General features: G+C 44.9%; 1 protein-coding gene across 1 annotated transcript in view; it reads left to right on the top strand.

Moving 5' to 3' along the window:
• The window catches only part of KREMEN2 (kringle containing transmembrane protein 2), a 36,872-nt gene extending 19,792 nt beyond the window's left edge, over positions 1 to 17,080 (top strand). The window contains exons 5-8 of the mRNA XM_054994708.1: positions 7,504 to 7,836; positions 9,406 to 9,540; positions 11,896 to 11,968; positions 15,896 to 17,080. Coding sequence (XP_054850683.1) covers positions 7,504 to 7,836; positions 9,406 to 9,540; positions 11,896 to 11,968; positions 15,896 to 16,190 — 836 coding nt within the window. The 3' untranslated portion in view covers positions 16,191 to 17,080. The remainder of the gene's footprint in view (positions 1 to 7,503; positions 7,837 to 9,405; positions 9,541 to 11,895; positions 11,969 to 15,895) is intronic.
• The last annotated feature ends 2,991 nt before the right edge of the window (positions 17,081 to 20,071 follow it).

Below are 20,071 nucleotides of genomic sequence, written 5' to 3'. Positions count from 1 at the left end.
TTTGGTAGTGGCACTATGTCTTCCAATTCCCTCCCTAGAAAGTTCACTACTGTCCATTTTGGTTTTAATTAATTTTAGTTTCGGGCCTTTGTATTCGTAGTTCCTCCGCTGGAATGTGCTGCTTGTCATATCACGTCATTTGTGGGTTTTAATGTTATTCTTTTAGAAATTATTCTTTGAACAGTAATTTCTGTGAAGTGATAGGATAATAACCCATCTAAGCCCATCTGTGGGGAAGGCGGGGTATAAATTGAATTAAATAAATAAATAAATAACCACTTTGATACATGGCTTATCTTATGGACAGTCTGAGTGTTGCCATTCATGTTGTTGTCTGATTTCTGAGGTAATTTATTTGATGGCCTTGTGATGACCAAACATTTTTTACAAATAATCTTGACTGATTTCCTTACTGGCTAGAGCCAGTGTGGGGGACTAGGCCTGGGAAAAATTGTGTTCAAATCCCAACACAGCTACAAAGCTTACTGGATGACTTCTCTATCTTGCTTACTTCATGGATAGTTGTGAGGATATAATGGAGAGGGGCCGAGCCAAGTATGCTTCTAGCTCCTCAGAGGAAGGGATGCATAGAAATGTGATAGACACCTGTTTTTCCCCCTCATATTCTTCCATAAGTAATAATGAATTATATCTTTTGTTTCAATCTCTAATATTGTATTGTCGAAGGCTTTCACGGCTGGAGAACGATGGTTGTTGTGGGTTTTCCGGGCTGTATTGCCGTGGTCTTGGCATTGTAGTTCCTGACGTTTCGCCAGCAGCTGTGACTGGCATCTTCAGAGGTGTAGCACCAAAAGACAGAGATCTCTCAGTGTCACAGTGTGGAAAAGATGTGGGTCATTTGTATCTACTCAGGAGGGGTGGGGTTGAGCTGAGTCATCCTGTGAGAGTTTCCCACGGTGTGGAATGCTAATGGCGGGAGGCTTCACTGTATCCTGGGGAGGTTCTTTTGCATATGGATTGGTACTTGATGTGCTAATCTTCTCTGCAGGGCTATTGTCGGGTGTAGAGTGTTTTGTTAGCCTGGTGTTTTTCAGAACTGGAAACCATGCTCTGTTCATTCTTAAGGTTTCTTCTTTCCTGTTGAAGTTTTGCTTATGCTTGTGAATTTCAATGGCTTCCCTGTGCAGTCTGACAAAGTAGTTGGAAGTGTTGTCCAGTATTTTGGTGTCCTGGAATAAGATACTGTGCCCTGTTTGAGTTAGGCTATGTTCAGCCACTGCTGATTTTTCAGGTTGTCCAAGTCTGCAGTGTCTGCAGTGTCTTTCATGTTCTTTTATTCTTGTCTGGATGCTACCAGGGACCACAAAGCGTAGCATCCAGACAAGAATAAAAGAAGATGAAAGACACTGCAGACTTGGACAACCTGAAAAAGCAGCAGTGGCTGAACATAGCCTAACTCAAACAGGGCACAGTATCTTATTCCAGGACACTAAAATACTGGACAACACTTCCAACTACTTTGTCAGACTGCACAGGGAAGCCATTGAAATTCACAAGCATAAGCAAAACTTCAACAGGAAAGAAGAAACCTTAAGAATGAACAGAGCATGGTTTCCAGTTCTGAAAAACACCAAGCTAACAAAACATTCTATCCCCGACAATAGCCCTGCAGAGAAGATTAGCACATCAAGTACCAATCCATATGCAAAAGAACCTCCTCAGGATACAGTGAAGCCTCCCACCATTAGCATTCCACACCCTGGGAAACTCTCACAGGATGACTCAGCTCAACCCCACCCCTCCTGAGTAGATACAAATGACCCACATCTTTTCCACACTGTGACACTGAGAGATCTCTGTCTTTTGGTGCTACACCTCTGAAGATGCCAGTCACAGCTGCTGGCGAAACGTCAGGAACTACAATGCCAAGACCACGGCAATACAGCCCGGAAAACCCACAACAACCAATCTCTAATATTGTTATTATCAATCCAATAAACCATAATGTGTGTGTGTGAAAGAGAGAGGAGGAGACAGGTAAAGAAAGGTAGTGATAGATTTGTCCTGCTATAATTTCCTAGAATTTGATTAATCAGAGTTATGTTGCCTTGGAATGTGGCATATGGAATATGGAATATCTTTTTTTGGCAACTGGCTAATAGCCACTGAGGCTGAGCACAGTTATCATTTATCAGATGACGCACATGATTTCTTTTTCTTCCCTGTCACCCCAGGTCAATCAGGTTGTGCAGATTTTGAAAACAACACAAAGACCAGAGGAGAAAATGGGATGAATGTACATTCCAAAAAGCACCCTAATATTCCCTGAAACTGTTAACAGCATATGTGTGACTTAAACTTTGGATCGGGATCCAGGGTTCATGACAGCAAGAACCCATTTGTGTAAAAATGGCATCAGAGGGATTACAGAAGCTATAGATTTTAAACATCCTCTGAATTATCACCTGTAAGGTTGCCAGGTAGCAATCCAGAGAGCCATAGTGTACTTTTACATTCCCAGAAGCAGCAGCAGCTTTGCCTAACCAACACCCTCCTCCCCTCCATTACAGCAGGTGACGGAAGCAGAGAACAGGGTTGTGAAAAATTGAATCTTTTTTGCTTTTTCTCAAGCCTTAACAGGGGATTTAAAATCCAAGACTGCCTACGATAATTACTGTAATTACACAGTTCTTCTCATTTTGAATACCCCATTTGCAAGGGTAGGCCCTGTCCCTCTTGAAAACTATAACCCAAAATAAATTTGGAATGCAATTTCAGAGAGTTTTGTGTCTCCTGGACAGCTTTTGTCAGGGGAGGGCAAGAATGGTGCTCTTTGCCTCAACTGAAGGAGATAAGTATTGATAAGGAGGAAGATTCCTGATTTGAAACAGAAAGAATGTATGAAAGGCCTTGAGCATATTTTGGTTTGAAAAGAAAAAAAATTAGGACTTCTCCAGAGTGGATATCATTTTGCCACTGTTCTTCCAATTTCATGTGCTAAACATCTGGATTTTATTGATTGATTTATTTTTAACAAATGTTGGTTTTCCAGAAGGGTTTTGTTTTTCCTGTTTTTCAGACACTCGGCTGTTTTCTTTCTTAGTTTCCCCCCTCAACTTTGAGAGATGTTTAGGACATAGAGGAAGCTTTAACTGCTTAGAGTTCTAGCATTTTTTAATAATTCTTTTTTAATAGCGCAACAGTGCGTTCCTGGTTCTCTTCTATTCCTACAAGCTTGGTGCTCAGTTCAAATTGGGACCACAGTGCACGTGGACAAGGGACTTCAGGCTTACCCCTCCCCATGCCCTTTTCCTAAAATGATACATCCTAGGGCCAATATTTGGCCCATTGGGGCAATCCACAAGTATTCCAGGAACAAATTGCACCCCTGATTGTTTTACGTTGGGAAAATGGTGTGTGTGTGTGGGGGGGAGTGATGTTGAAGCCCCTTTGCCATGTGTACCACATCCCCAGTCCAAATTGAACACTGCATGAAGAGAACCTACAACCCACTTTTGACTATTACACAGGGTGGGCACCCCTGACCCAACCTCTGTACTTCATAAAGTGTGGATCAGACTAATATATAGAGTCCCTTTGAGGCACTGCACACAAAATTCCAATGCTAGGGCTGTGCAGTTTGGTTTGGAATTCGGATTAAAATACCAAAATTTTGACTGATTCGGTAAAATCCAAATATTCTGAATTGAAAACCAGGTATCTTGAATTTTTAGCGAATTTTCAGAAAAAAATGATAAAATTCAGCCATTATTTTCTAAGGAAAATCACTCTGGGGGCTATTTGGTGGGCTAGAAGTTGACCCATATATTCACCCAAAATGATCATAGCAAATTTCATTTCTATTTTTTAGAATATTTACATTCTGCCTTCTCCACAGAGCCAGAAGTGAAAACTGGAGGTGATCAAACAATTGATGAAAGAAAAACTCATGCCCAGGGGTTTCCCTATTGATTGATTTTAATTCAGCTGTTTCTTCCTTGAGTTTCCATATCTTTAGGTGCATGCCTGTGGCCTGTGCTGTCTTCCTTGCCACATAGGGTGGCTATATTTTCTGGTTGGGCTTCTAAAAAATGAATGGGGGGATCAGTGATCTCCTCATAAGCAACCGATCCTTATGGAGCCTTCTTCTTCACATCTCCAAATGTTTATACATATTTTAGTACTTATGAACATGTTCGTGTCAGAAACGTTTAATAAGACTTGTTATTTTTTTAGCAGTTCAGGGCTTTTTGCCTGCTTGCAACCAACGCCTTCCTTCCTCAAGTTACTCATTGACCCCCTTTCAGCAACCTGCCAGGCTTACAGCCACAGTCGCGGAGGGGGGATTTGTTTCAGGATCACTTACATCTGATGAGCGTGAGAGTGCGCTTGAAAAATCTGTCCTGAGCCAGGAGGATGTTGGGTGGGGGCGGGCAGGGTGAGTAGTGTTTGGAGTACCAACACTTTGTGTGGAGGCCAGCTGTTGCTGATAGAGTGGGGGGAAAGCTTGACTTTTTCCTGTTCATAAGAGAGGCCTATAGACTTCAAACCCTAGCTATCATGTCACAAATTTAAAAGCTTGCTTTTCACAAAAAAATTCTTGGGTAGGGCAAATCAGTGCTCCAGGCACAGTGGTCCACCCACAGGCCTCACCCTGGCTACATCTTGAGCTTCCTTCCCTCTCTCCCATCTATTAACTGTCTTCCATGTCATTTTACTAGATGTTTCTTTACTAATTGTGTACCCCAGTTTTTAACTGTTGCTTCCGAAGCAGTCTGCAGCTTAAAGCCACTCATATAATTGCATAGTAAAGATGCCATATTAAAACTAATAAAACCTTCACAGACTGTACTGGGCAGCAGGAGGATAAAGCAGGAAACCATTATCACCTTTAAAGGCTTGGCAGCATAAGAAAGTTTTTGCCACTCGAAAAAGGTCACGAGAACTGGGGCTAAGCAAACTTCCTATGTTAGGACATTACAGAACCTCAGGGCAACCACCCCAAAGGCCCTGCTGTCAGATAACTAATGTTTAGAGTTAACAGCCTCAAGATGGGGCTTGACATTCTCCTAGAATGATAACTGATTCCCAGAATACAGAGATCAGGGCCTCTGGAGGAAAAAGGATGGACTTTATGGAATTACATCTCTTTAGAGCTCCCTCCTCCCCAGCTGCCCTCCCCAGCCATTGTCTCCTAATCTCCAGGAATTTCTCAATTCAGATTTGATAGCCCTACTTGTGTCCACGTGGGCCTGATTGGATCGGGACCACAGCATGCAGGGAGAGGGAGCTTAAGTCTCCTCCCCTGCGTTTTCCTTACCTGACAGAGCGCTGGGTAGATGCCGTCTGTTCCATTGGCGAAACTGATTTGTTTTATTTATTTAAGTCATTTATGGTCCACCATTCTCACTGAAATTCAAGGTAGATTACATAGAGTGAGGTTAGCACAGTCAGTATTAAGGATATTTCAATAAACAATGCCATAGGATAAATAAATGCAAGTTTACAAAGACATAACATTAGCAAAAAATCCAGTACAAAGTAGAAGAAAAGTTAAAACAGAGCATAAAAAATTCTAGGACTGACATTAGACAACATAGAACTACCCAAAAGGGTCATACTTAAAGTAATAGATAGTACATAGGAGCACATACTTAAGATCATGGGACGTAGTACATCCATAGTACATAGAATATAGTACATGTTGCCATAGTACATACAACTTTACATAGTGGTAAAGTCTGTAGCCCCTGACTTGTTAATGAAGCATCTGCTTGAGATCATCCCTCTACTGTGGTGGACACATGGAGGACAAGAGGGCTTTGTGATGTGTGAAGTGGCCCTAAGTCAAAATCATTCTTACTGAAGAAAGCAGACTTATTCCTAGAAGAATGCACTTCTTTAAATAAGAACCTTGTCACAATGCATATCCTAACCAAATGACTTTTAAGAAGGATCGAACAACCGTATGGAAGACATCTGTCCAGTAGTTTCCATGAGCTTATGAAGCTGCTTTATGCTAAATCAGGTGGCTTCTGCATGGAGACAGCTCCCCATTAAGCTCTCATTAATACTGCCAATCACTGTTCTGCCCCAACTGTTCTGAAAAATCAGTGTTAGGCATACCTAAAACACTATAGTGTTAAACCTACTGCTGATTTTTTAAAAAATCTGGTACAAAGCCCACTAATGAAGGTGGTTGCGGAATGGCGAAATCATGCCAGATGTGAGTTGGAGCTGCAGAAATCTGCACCTTCTTGTCCACCCGGATCCTAAATGCTCTTTTAGTAGGATCTTCCTGGAAAAATTGTACCAAAACAGGTTTGGGAGACCTTGCAGTGGAGCCAGAGAAAACCCAGAAGGTGGACAACAATGTCACAACAATACCGTACAGAAGCCTTCCTGCCCCCTCCACTGTGGTTTGTGGGGGGGAGAATATGGTGCAAGAGGTCTCTATGGAAGCAACTCTGTACCTTGACCCCCCTCAACTTCTATTGTGATTGGCAGCAGCTGTCAGGCAGAGAAAGGGCTTTCTAGATACTGGCTGTCTTTACTGGCTCCCTTGTGTCTGAAGATGGGAGCTCTGACTCTTGAAAGCTTACACCCTGACAAATCTTGTGGGTCTCTAAGGTGCCACTGGACTCAAATCCTGCTATTCTACTGTAGACCAACACCACGACCCACCTGAAACTATGGCTGTCTTTAGTGGAAGATGCCAAGTACTGACCCAGGGACTTTTTGCATGCCGTGTGGAGGCTCTTCTACTCACTCATGGCCCTACCCTAACATTTGTTAGTTATTAATTTTGTGGTATTTGGGCTCTAACTAGCTGTAATGACAACAACCTGGATTTTCTATAGAAATGCTTTGTGATTCGGTTACCATGAAAATTGTCAACAGTCCTGAGTATTCTGTTCTTTTAAGTTCTAATCAATTGATTAAATTTTGCAGTGTTCAACAAAACATTTATCTTCATTACTGCCACTGTTTTTTTTCCCCATTGTGGGAGGGTGTCTGGAAATCTTGCCTCAGTTCACTGGATGACCTTAGGCCCGGGTGCTCTCTTCCCGCTTCTGCTGCCTGTGTATAAATTGAAGATTACCAGACTGGGCTACAAAATAGATAGTGGAAGTCAACGTGGCCTGGGATCCTAGGGATGTGGGTTCAAATCTCCACTCAAGCACAAATGCCTAAGTCCGGTTGGCTTTCATGGTCTCCCCTGTGCCTGCCTGATCTGAACTGGACCCCCCACACATGAAGTTTCCAAGCACAGAATTTGCGATTCATGTCTGTTCTAAAGGATCTGGGTAGATATAGTGGGGAAGGGTACACCAGGGCTATGTAACGTATAGTTTGACCCAATAAATGAGGGAGGATGACATATGCCACCTGCAGTTTCTTGGATTAAGGGTGGGCTAAAAAAAAATCTAATATAGATACATTGCACAATGTCCAAGGAGTGTTTGGAGCACTGCGCAAGGCGCAAGTGTGTTTGCAACAGTCTTCTTCTGACCCGTTCCCCTACCTCTTTCTACTGCACAGTATCCATGGGTGCCTGTCAGGGAAACTTCAGCGATCTCTCTGGAGTGATCTACTCGCCGCAGTTCCCAGATGATTATGAGGCTGACACCAACTGCACCTGGGTCCTGCACCCCCCAGACTGCGAATCCTTGGAACTGATTTTCCGGATCTTTGACATGCATGATCCCAACGACCGCCTGGAGTTGCGGGATGGACACAGCAACCTGTTGCTGGCCCAGTTTGATGGGCGATGGAGGCCGGGAGCTCCCTTGCTGCTTCCCACTGACTACCTGATCCTTTCCTTCCAGTCGGACCAGCTCTTGCAATCCCAGGGCTTTGCCATCTTGTACAGGGGTAAGCAAGGCCAACAGGATGCAGCTGCCTCTGGAGCAGAGCGGGCAGGACGAACCCGTTCTGCTTGTCTTGTGTAATGTGGTGATTCTCTGCAGAGTGGAATCTAAAAATGCAGGCTCTTCCAAGGTGGGGGCAGCTGTGGGAACACAGATGGGGCCTGGCTAAGTACAGATGCAAATGCCTTTGTACACAGAGGATTGCAGAGGACTCTGTATGTACGGGCAGAGCGGGGATGTCTTTGAACTCACCCCAACGCCTGCCAACCGTTCCCTGAGGCTTGGAGTCAGAGTCTCTAATTAGAAGCCATTGCTTCCACACCTGCAAGGGAGGGGGGTGAAGGAGGGACTGTCCCTTTGAACTGAGGCCCTGGGAATAGGGAGGTGTTTGGGGTTGGTTCCCCCCCCCACAACCACAGTGAAGCTCTTGTGTGTGTTATTGACAGGTATTTGCCTTACCCCTGGCTAGCATGGCTTCAAATAACAGCCCAGTGCCCTCCATGCAATAGGCACCTTATGGGCAAGTTTATCCCTGCTTCTCTTTGAAATGCTAAGGGACCCCCACTGGAGATCACACTTTCCACCTGTTTGCCCCTCCTCAGTGGATCGCATTGGAAGAAATCCCTTCTTACCAAGCCCTGGGGCAAATTTTTATATAGAACAAGCCTGGCAAAAGTGTTTTGGCATTGAAATTAAAGCTTGGGGAAGCTGATCGGGGCTCTTCTAAAGTAAGGTTTAATCTGAGCTGGGGTTCACCACAGCTAAACCGCAGTACCAGTTTTTCAACTGGAGGATTCTATGACGTCCTTCCACTAAGGGTTCAGCGCCACATAAAACTAGAAGTTGGGCAGATGGCGCTCCTAGCATTTTCCCCCTGTGAAAAAGCTGTCATGTGTGGGCCTGACTTGGATCGGGGCTGTAATGTGAATGCGAGGAAGGATTAATCCCCCTGCCCCAGTTATTTGTCCGCCCTGAAGTGGCCCCTGGGTGTTGCTATTTGCCCTGCTTTTATCATATTTTACTTGTAAGCTGCCTTGATTAGGTTTCCTGGAGCACCAATATAGAAATGTTCTAAATAAATAAATAACAACTTACTTACACCTCTATCAATATATGTCAGATTCCCTAATGGGGCATATCATGGTGCCTCCCTAGCAATTTTTTGGTTAGGAAAAACACAGCTGATGAGATGTGGGTGGGCATGTGGGGTCTACCTGAGCTGAAGACTGCTCTCCTAGGTTGTATTTATACAGCACAATCCTAAGCAAAGTTACTCCAGTCTAAGCCAATTGATTTCAACGGGCTTAAACTGGAGTCACTCTGCTTAGGATTGTGCTGGTAGTGTGGGTGGGTGGGTGTTTTCATCTGTTCACCTTGCCTTGGCAAATAGTTTCTCACCATAGGGCACATTTAAGCAACATATTCATCATGAAAAACGGATATGGTAAAAGCCATGGGACCAATGAAGACCTTCATTGCATCTAAAAATAATGATAACCGATGGGGCCTTTGGGAACAGGGTGTGATAAAAAACCCTGCAATCTTTAAATGGAAGATTTTGGTCTCCTTGCAGGGGTGAAGGGTCCCTCAATCAACGGAGCCCAACGGACGCTCCCAGGTGATGGATTCCGTCTTGTCCCGACTTCCTCTGAGTGGCTGAACTCTACCTGGACTTACAGTGCCAATGATTCTGCTATAGGTGTAGGAGGTAAAATAAACTAGGCTGCTGCCATTTGTCCTAATGTCTCTGATGGGGCTTTTTTTGCCTTAGTCTGAGGAACCGGAAGGGCTATACATTACACACAGGCAAGTGCAAGAGAATCCCAGTAACACAGATATGAAGATAGAAGCGTCTTGGTCATAGGAGAATGTGGATATAGCAGTGGGTTGTGTGCCTTCCTTGGTTCACCCTGACTTGGCAAATAACTGTTTCTGACCATGCAAGGTGTGTGTGTGTCTGCCTGTGCGTGCTTAACCCTTTCCTGCCTGCCATTTCTTTGCTTAGGATCCCACACACATTTCCGAGAACACCCCCTCCCTCAGATTCACTTGTATGTGTCAAAGGTGAACATATAATTGGAATTCCTTGAGGGGAGAAAAAAAATTCTTGGGTGAACCATTTGGAATGCAGAAATAGTGAGCCAGGTAAGGGCTAAATACATGCTCAGGCTGCCACTACTGTGCTCAGAAACAAAGTTAGGGTTCCCTTACACATATTTGTGATTGTGAATAAATACACTGTATTTCTTGCATAGACCTTGCTGTGATATAGTATTGGCCACCAGGGGTTGCCTTCTACCTTTCTCACTTTACACGGGGCGAAGTTATATGTGTACTTCCCCATATAAAAGAAAAAAGAAAACCCAGAAGTGATGTCACACCACTTTAAGAATTATTGGTAACTCTGTGGTATTTCCATACAGTTTCTGGCAATTCCTAGAATGGTGTGATGTTCGGCCGACATTTTTTTAAATTTATTTTTTCCTGCCAGCTGATAGAGCAGGTTGGTCCATCACGGTGGGAGACCTGACAACCCAGCCCCACTGAGTTCTATGGAAGGAAGGTGGGATAAACATTAGGTATAATTTGTTCTTCTCTGTCTTGTGCCAAAAGTCCTGTGCAGCCCCAGGTGCTGGCTTCAGCAGTCTTAGCAGTGCCACCACATTTTCAGCCATAAGGGCTAGAAACTTAGAGGAAAAATGTTTGTCAAGTTGCTGAAGTCTGAGCTTGCATGGTGCACATCAAAGAGAGGAAGAATGTACCCTATGAATCTCATCTGCCAGCATGCACAGAAAGAGAGACACATAAATGCACATATATGCAGAGGAGTTAGCCGTGTTAGTCTGTGGTAGCAAAATCAAAAAGAGTCCAGTAGCACCTTTAAGACTAACCAATTTTATTGTAGCATAAGCTTTCGAGAATCAGGTTCTCTTCGTCAGATGCATGGTACATCTATACCATGTTTATGTCTCTACCATGTCCTAAAAACATGATCCTGAGTAAACCTCTCCTTATGTTGGCCAGGAGTTTAAATCCAACTTCAGGATTCTTCTGGACTGCCCTGTTCTCCAAACAGTGGTGTGGGGAATGGAACTGTATTTTCTTGCACCCCCCCCCCTCCCCACTTCATTCTCATGGGCTGCATAATACATTTTATGCCACCTAGTGGTAAGGACCCTGTACTACTCCATATTGTGAGTACTTCTTTTAAGAGATGGGATTTGTTTTTTTCACCAACCGCAGCCACTGAAACGGTGAGAAGGGAAGTTTCTTAACCTTTTCCTCTCAGGCTGTTTTTTTCCCATCAAAAATCAGCACCACTAAACTACTTTGACTCACACTTTAGTCAGTTTACAGATGATTGTTTTTCTTGAGCATAGTGAAACAGCTTGGGAGGGTGCGTTTTCAGTGGGGAAGCACCCCAAGGCGAAAGAGTTAAAATATCCTTCTCTGGCCTCCCAAACTCAGCAGTTGCATTTTGTAAAAACACAAATACATCCCTTTAAAGAAGCACAGAAAGAGACGGATTGTTCTGTCTTCAACTTTTTGGAATGTGCTTGAGACAGCAAATACAATAAAATTTCTAAGAGCAGCCCAAGACGTCTCGCTTTACAGAGTTGCTGTTGGCCTGTGGAAATGTCAATTTAACCATATAAGCATTTTTTTCTTGCTTGCAAGGTCTGAAATATGTTTTTCTTTTTTCAGCAAATGAACATAACTGTTTAATCTTTACCATGCTTCGAGTAAAGTTTGATCAAGCTTCTTCGAGTCAGATGAAATTGCTTTGCTGATCTGGTAGATTGGCCATCCCAGCTCTCAGCTTTTTCATGCTAGGAACATGGTTCTTTTTCCATCTTGTTATTTGGGATGTTTTGAAACTTGTTTGGAGGTGGCAGGTGTTTTTTGAAGGGATACTGCATCAGGAATGGGCAAATCCTTCCCTGCTCAGCAAGGGTCCTACACCATAGAGTGCTTCGCTTGAGGGTTAATCCGGCCTGTAGTGTGTAAAGATTTGGGCGCAAGGTCATACACTAACAGATTCCTCTGTTGTTTTGTAATGCAGCTTGGGTCATGTACACAGCCACGGGCACCTTCGTCTTAGCTGTCCTCATCATCTCATATCATCTGCGCAAGAGGTAGGTTGGGAGAAGAAAGAAACAAGCACGATTCTTGGGTTCCGTCCCCGGTGGGAAAGCAGGGTCCTCGGGACGGTGGGCACTCCCAGCAGTTCAGAGTCCTGGGTTCTAGCCCTCAAATTAAGTTTAGAAGACCGGCTAGTGGACTATGGCAGACTCGGCAGGAGAATTTGAGGGAAACAAGGCCTGTAATGACATAAGAAAAAGTGTTGTATAGTGTATTGTCGAAGGCTTTCACGGCCGGAGAACGATGGTTGTTGTGGGTTTTCCGGGCTGTATTGCCGTGGTCTTGGCATTGTAGTTCCTGACGTTTCGCCAGCAGCTGTGGCTGGCATCTTCAGAGGTGTAGCACCAAAAGCTTTTGGTGCTACACCTCTGAAGATGCCAGCCACAGCTGCTGGCGAAACGTCAGGAACTACAATGCCAAGACCACGGCAATACAGCCCGGAAAACCCACAACAACCATTGTTGTATAGTGGTTAACATTCCAGGCTATGTGACACTGAGAGATCTCTATCTTTTGGTGCTACACCCCTGAAGATGCCAGCCACAGCTGCTGGCGAAACGTCAGGAACTACAATGCCAAGACCACGGCAATACAGCCCGGAAAACCCACAACAACCATCATTCCAGGCTATGATTTATTTTTATTTTTTTATTTTATTTACTTCATTTATGCCCCACCTTTCCCCCCAGTGTGCACCCAAAGTGGCTTACATAATTCTCTTCTCCTCCATTTTATCCTCACAACAACCCAGTTGGGTAGGTTAGGTTGTGAGTGTATGACTGGCCCAACGTCACCCAGCAAGCTTCCATGGCAGAATGGGGATTTGAGCCAAGGTCTCCCACATTCTAATCTGACACTCTAACCACTACACCACGCTGGCTCTTAGAAGACAGCTTCATATCCTCAGGCAGCCATGCTGCTTACTGGATGATCTTGGGCTAGCCACTGGATTGGATCCACCCAGCTTTTCTGGTGATGAAAAAGACCATGTGGACCCTTTGACCATCCACAAGAGCTATGCTGGAATTCATGGGACCTGCATGGACAATCGCCAGGTGAGGGCAGGGCTGCAGTAAGGAGAAGAGCTGAGTGAGGTTATCAGGTGTCTCTCCCATAGTCATCTATTCTCTAAACTAAACAGCCCCAGTCTTTCCTCATAAGGAAGGTGCGGCAACCCTGGGGCCCTTGGCAACTTCCCTCCCCTGCCCTCCCTCTGATGTGCAGGTTAATTGGCTGGGCTGAGCTGGATCCAAGCACCATTGATAGGTGCCTGGCTGCTTTATGTCCTCCCTCTAAATAGTGACTTCAGAGGGTTAGAAAAAAACAGCAAGTGTAAAGTCTTCAGCTTGGTATTCAAATACATAATACTCTTATCATCAGTGAATGGCTTAAAAGGAAATCAATGTCTCTTACGATCATATCAGACCTGATTTAATGGCTTATGCTTCCCTGGAAGTGGAATTCTAAAACTGAAATTAGAAAATCTGGAAACTCAGCATTTGGTTTCCATTATCACTTGCATTTCATTTTTATCCCGTTCGCATATTTCTGTATGTTTGCACTTTTATCTCGTCCTTTGTCCAGGAAGCTCAGGGCAAGGGACAAGACTCTCCCCTTTTATCCTCATAACAGCCCCATGGTGTCTGGCCATATCACCTCCAATGTTTCAGAGGGACGTGCTTGTAACACCCCTGTTCCTGCGGAGGATCTCTTTGCAAGTCCTATAGTTCCCTTGTTACTCCTAGTTGAAGGTGTTCCACTGCCTTTGTTCACTTACTAATTGATTGACCTGTTCTCCACTGATTTCAAAAAAGAGAAGATGATAGTTAGATAAAGACAGGCATGCGTATGTGCCGCCAAGTTGCAATCAACTTACAGTTATTCTACCAAGAGGCTTTCAATGCAAATTAGAAGCTGAGGTAGTTTGCCATTGCCTTCCCCTGCAGAGTCTTCCTTGGTGGTTGCCCATCCAAGTACAGCTTCCAAGGTCTGACTAGGCTATACCATGCTGCCTTCCCTCCCGGATAAAGACATATTGAGGGGGAAAACGGTGTTATCAATAGATCAAAATACACGTTTGTAAGGAATACAAGCAAAGGATCTGCAAGGGGGGATCTCATTTTCCCCTCCCTACTATTTCCTCTTTCCCCTCCCTGAAAATCCCCATAGTCTCCCCAACTCTCTCTTTCCCACTCACCAGCCAACCTATCTTTATCTGCCCCCCCTTTCAGCTTTCTCTCCTTCTCTCCCCCTGGCAGCCTCTATCTGGGAAAACTATGCCTGAGTTGTGCAGTGCTAGTTGCTGAACCAGGCCCATCTCAGACCAGGGAACCTGCAGGTCTTGCGAGGAGCGCATCATTTCCCCCTGTATCACCTCCTTCATATTATTTCCTCTTTCCCTCCTCCTGGCAACCCCCATATCAGTCTGGGATCTGGGAGACTCAAGGTCAAATCCCTGCTCTGCTATGGAAGTTTGCTGGGTAACCTTGGGCAAGTCCCATGCTCTCAGCCTAACCTACCTTACAAGGCTGTTGTAAGGATAAAATGGAGGCAAGGAGAATGATGTAAACAGGTTTGGATCCCCATTGGGGAGAAATGACATAAATGAAATGAAATGAATGCTACTATATAAAAGGCTAACCGTGTTCCATACAACTCACGTCCTACCCTGGTGCGCCTCCAGAGGGCGCTGCCATGGAGGGAAGCCCAGAAGAGGCAGTCTGTCTCTCTGAGAATGCATTGCGGTGGGAAGCCCAGGCTGGGATCAGGCGTGGAGAGGGTGGAAATGCCTGCCCCAGCCTTCACCCGGCTGGGATCAGGAGTGGAGCAGGTAGCAATTCCCATCCCCTACCTTCACTCAGCTGAGATCAGGAGTGGAGCAGGCAGCAATGCCTGCACACCAACTTCACCCAGCTGGGATCAGGAGAGGAGCAGGCAGCAATGCCCGCACCCTAAATTCACCACGCTGGGATCAGGAGCAGAGCAGGTGGCAATGTCCGCCCCAACCTTCACTCAGCTGGGATGAGGAGTGGAGGAGGAGGCAGTGCCCACCTACCCACCCTTCCCTTTCTAATTTCCCCCCACAATGGGGATTGTTACTAGTGAATGAATAAAACAAATCCTCACCTTTTCCTGCTTCCTTCACTCCTTCCCACCCACCCACCAACCTACTTTTTTGTATTCTCCCCATCTATGTTATTTATTTACTTAATGTACACCCCTCCTTACTTCAGAATTTGGACCCAAAGCAGCTTATATCATTTCCTCTCCTCCATTTTATCCTGAAAGCAGCCCTGTAAGGTAGGTTAAGCTCAGCATGTGCGACTGGCCCAAGGTCACACAAATTTCCATGGCAGAGTGGAGATTTGAACCTGGGTCTCCCAGATGCTAATTTGAAACTCTTAGCAACTACACCACAGTGGCTTTTGTTGGGTGACTGCTGCTGAACAGTAGCAAGAAGCCAGGCCTGGGTGAGTCATGCAAGTTACAGGATATCAAGTCACCCAATGGTTACTGCCAGTCTTGGCCCTGATGAATCTTTCTTCAAAGGCCAAACAGCCCTGGAAGGGGCTCTGCTCCACTATTTGTTACTGGGAGTAACCAAGACTTGAAAGCAGGCAATTCTGTAGTGGTTGCCAGCAACCCTCACAATAGACACTAAAGAAGGCATTCATTTTTTCAAGGGTTTTTTTTTAAACCCTGCTCTCCCAATGTATTTGATTTTAGATTTCAGCTTTTTTTTTTTTAACTTCTGGGGCTTTTCTCAGGTTTGTAGAAAGATCTTTCTTGTTTGTCCATGGCTCCAATCTCTGGATTTAAGTATCCACAGCTATGAGAATTAAATATACTGATTATGCCAGTTGGTGGTGTGAATTCTTGTCTCACCTACTTCTGCTGTTTACTTCATTGCTCCTTTCCAGGACTTGCCTTTTTGTGCAGAAGAAGACCGGCAGTTCTCTGAGCCCTTTCTCCTCCAAAGGCCCACGAAGTCGCTGCCAGTGCCTTGGGGGCGAGGCGTGGGCTGTGGCCTACCGACACACCCGTGTGGTGATCTGTACCACACGTGGCACTCCACATCACCGTCCCCTACGCAATGGCGGTGGGGTTGGCGGGGACGACGAAGCCTCCTCTGACTGCTCCTGCCTGTGCCACAGTTATGAGAACCTTTCTTCTACCAATCAATCTTCTCTCAAATCTCTCATCTCCACCATCTGAAGCCATGGGGCTCCTGTCGTTTTCTGTTTTCACCACTACATTTGTCCAGGGACAGGTTCCCTTTCTGTTGACAGACTTTACATATTGACTGGGAATCAAGTGATCCGAAATCTATAGCCATATCCCGTCAGGGCGGGAGTTATAACTTATTGGGAGTTGAAGCCTGGCATGTGTGGTTGATGGCAGCTTTCCAGGAAACGGGAGACCCTTTGTGAGCAGACAAGCTAAGCAGTGTTTTCTGTGGTTGAGAGAGCCTTGATAAGCTGCCACTGAAGCTAACCCTATGGGGAGTACAAGGTGACGGGACCTTATAGCCATTTCTCTGGGGAAAGACGTATACACCTCTTTTGAAACTAGTAGGCCCCTTATTGGTGCTGGAATTTTGTGAGCATCTCCTGTTAGACAGAGATGGTTGGGAGGGATGCCCCCCCAAATCTGTAGAAATCTTCACTGCAACAAGATTCGTGCCCCTGGGCAATGTGGGGAATTTCAGACCATGAGATGTGCAGGGAGTCAGAGCTCCTCCTAACACCCCATTTTGCAAAGGCTTAAGCAGGGTGGAATCCTGTGACTGCATCCTTAACAGCATTTTGAGGCTGGGATAGGTAGTTCATTGCAAAGAGGGTGGCTGGCTCTGCAGACGCTGAATGGAAAAAAAGCATCCTTGGTTATGCGCTGAGCCAATCACCAATGTTGACATGAGCCTATTTGGGTGCAAACTGAGTCCAGAATCCATGGGACACACAGAAGAAGGGATGTTCGTTTGGCTCCAGGGGATGCAATAGAAACATCAGAGAAGAAGAGAGGAGATGGAAACCAGCCCTTTGTCTCCTGTGCCCCACAGGCACAAATGGACTTTGGAATATAAAGCTTTAATTAAATTATTTTCATATTGGTGATAATGTTTCTCTGTTGTTGTCTGCACAAATGGGGTCGAGGGTGGGACGTTAAAAGGATAAAGATTTCTAGCTCTGGTAGGGATATAAACTTCCAGTTGCCAGGAACATGGAATAACATTCGTGGATAAGGTGACTAATTTCAACAAGATGTCTCTGTTCCTCTTATTCATATTAATGTGTAGAAATCCTTGGTTCAAGCCTTAATGGATGCAGCAGTAAAGACTTGGGACCAGGGCTTTTTTTCAGGGGGAACGCAGGGGAACGGAGTTCCGGAACCTCTTGAAAATGGTCACATGGCTGGTGGCCCCGCCCCCTGATCTCCAGACAGAGAGGAGTTGAGATTGCCCTCTGCGCTGCTCAGTGGCACGGAGGGCAATCTAAACTCCCCTCTGTCTGGAGATCAGGGGGCGGGGCCACCAGCCATGTGACCATTTTCTCCGAGGGCAACCCACTGAGTTCCACCACCTCTTTTCTCAGAAAAAAAACCCTGCTTGGGACAATACTGGCAGGAGAAGGCTAGAACTTGAAAATGAGGGTAGGGTAGTGGGAGGAAACAAGGGCTGAGGGCAGCAGGAATCCTTAGGGAAACAAGGTGCAGGTGTCTTTAGAAGCCTCCGAGCCAAGAGAGGGGAGCTGGAGCGCTTGGTGCTAAATTATATTAATGGTGGGTATCTCAGGGGAGCCAGTGAAGAGGGTGAACTTTTTGGGCTGTCCTAAAATCTGACATGTCTTGTTTTTGATGTTTTCATGGTAAACCATACATTCATATACATCATACTTACTCTGGTGCTGAAATGCCGTGGGTCTCATTTGAAATTAGTTCAAAATTGTCCATCAAGTATATAGAGTTATATACTCTAGAGTTACAGCTATATATTCAAGACTCATGAGAGTCCTATGTCTTGTTAGGGTTGCCAACTCCAGACTGGGAAATTTCTGGAGATTTGGGAGCATGGGGAAGGTAGAGTTTGGGGACAGGAGTTAGCTTAGTAGGAATGTGGTGCCATAGCATCTGCTCTCCAAAGCTGCCATGTTCTCCAAGGGAACTGGTAGCTGCAGTCCAGATCGCAGTTGTGATTCTGGGAGAACTCCAGGCCCCACCTAGGAGGCGAGCAACTTTATTTCTTGTCCAAAAGCAAGAAGTACCATTAAAATCCAGGGCAGATTTGTATTAATTAATAATTTCAAAAGTAAATGGATAGAAAATATAATTAATAGGTCAGTTCAGATTAGTTTACACATACCCAAGATAGATCAGTGTGAATTTAGATGTAGACGGTTGCATATGTAAGTCAGCACATATTCAAATTGTAATAGTGAGCTGCATAAAAAAAGTTAATGTTTGTTCATATTTAATTGCAATTGCCGTTGGTTTTGGAGGGAAGGAAGATACTGTGTACACTTCCTTACCTGCTAGGTTACCACAGGGAGATTGCAAATATAGAGACCCTCGTGCTAGTCTAATAACGCAGTGCTAATAGTAATTAATGTATTAAGATTATTGCTGTCCATCTCTTTAGTCTGGTTTTCTTCTATCACATCACTGTATTGACTAGTAAAATGGATAATCTCTTGTGCAAGTGATGAGAGCTACACAACAGGACCACTCACAGGTTACCGGAGGGATTTCCCAGAATTGCAGAAAAATGTTTCTTTGTTACTCTTATGAAGAGGGGAATAAAAGCCCTTTAAAAAGTCCTATGAGGACTGAGTATGCCTCAGAAGGATGGAATATGAGAGCAATTGAGAGTTAAAAAGGGAAAGGGGGGGAATCAGCCTGCTCAAGGCTAGAGAATACTGTAAGGGGAGCTTCTGAGGAGGAAGGGGATTTTCAAATTGTCTCCACCCTCTTGCTGATTATGAATGTGAAACTAGCTAGGGAGAAGTGCCTCCATTATTACTAATCGAAATTCTGCAGACCAACATGTCCACCTGAAACTATGCAGATCTATGCATGCAAATGTGAGAATAGCCCATTCCCATTCTGCACCAGACTTCGTTTGCGGTTAATTAGCAGGGAGATCTTTTAAGTGAGTTGTTTCTGACTGAGCAGTAAGCCAATCAAACGTCACCTCTGACTGGGATTCACTCTGCCTCAGTTTTCCATCTGCAGTATGGGCATAATCACAGGCATGCATTACAGGTTCTTCGTGGTGGCAGTAATGCCTACATCTGAGTGCTCTAAACATGGAGAACATACTAAATACTACTATTGCTATTACTCTTGGATAAAATCCGAGACACTGAAGGACTGCGATAATATCATGTGATGATTTAAGATCTTGAGACTTCAAATCAAAATGGAAAAGAAGCTAGAACATAATATCCTAGTTATTATTGTGGTTGAATGTAAGGTCAAACTGATTGATGTGGCAACCCATGTGACAGTTGAATAGAGGAAAAAGACTGAAAAGATAACAAAATATCAAGATCTAAGATCTGAAGTTCAGCGTCTCTGGGAGAAACATACAACGGTTATTCCAGTAGCTATAGGAGCACTTGGTGCTATTTCAAAAGGAGTATGTAAACAGGTAGGCAATTACCCGCATAGGCAGGATAACAACCAGCCAGGTGCAAACAGATGCACTACTCAGAACCTGCCATATCCTAAGATGATACCTCACTAACTCCTGGATTCTTGGATAAAATCCAAGTCGGTGAGGGATCAAAAATTCCAGCCCAACCATCTGGAGGACTGTGGAAAGTAGAGATGATGAGAATGATAGCGATACCTGCCTGCACAAGCAGCATTATCTCAGTACGGATTTTGAAAGGAATAAAAAGCAGAATATACAAATGATGCTGCTTGAATCACCACGCCGTTTAGGAGCAAGACTAGAGTGAATTCGCAAGTAATTCACCACAGCATTACGTGCAACCTTCCTGCCTGGGGCGGGTGTGTGTGTGCCTTTTGCCCACATTGGGCGCCCACAATCCCCCCCGGATCCCTTTTGCGCGCGCTTCTAATGCCAGGCACAGAGG

Source organism: Eublepharis macularius, chromosome 12, assembly GCF_028583425.1.
Source record: "Eublepharis macularius isolate TG4126 chromosome 12, MPM_Emac_v1.0, whole genome shotgun sequence".
NCBI classification, from domain to species: domain Eukaryota; kingdom Metazoa; phylum Chordata; class Lepidosauria; order Squamata; family Eublepharidae; genus Eublepharis; species Eublepharis macularius.
The sequence above is the reverse complement of the archived record's forward strand: the minus strand, read 5'-3'. Positions and strand labels throughout refer to the sequence as shown.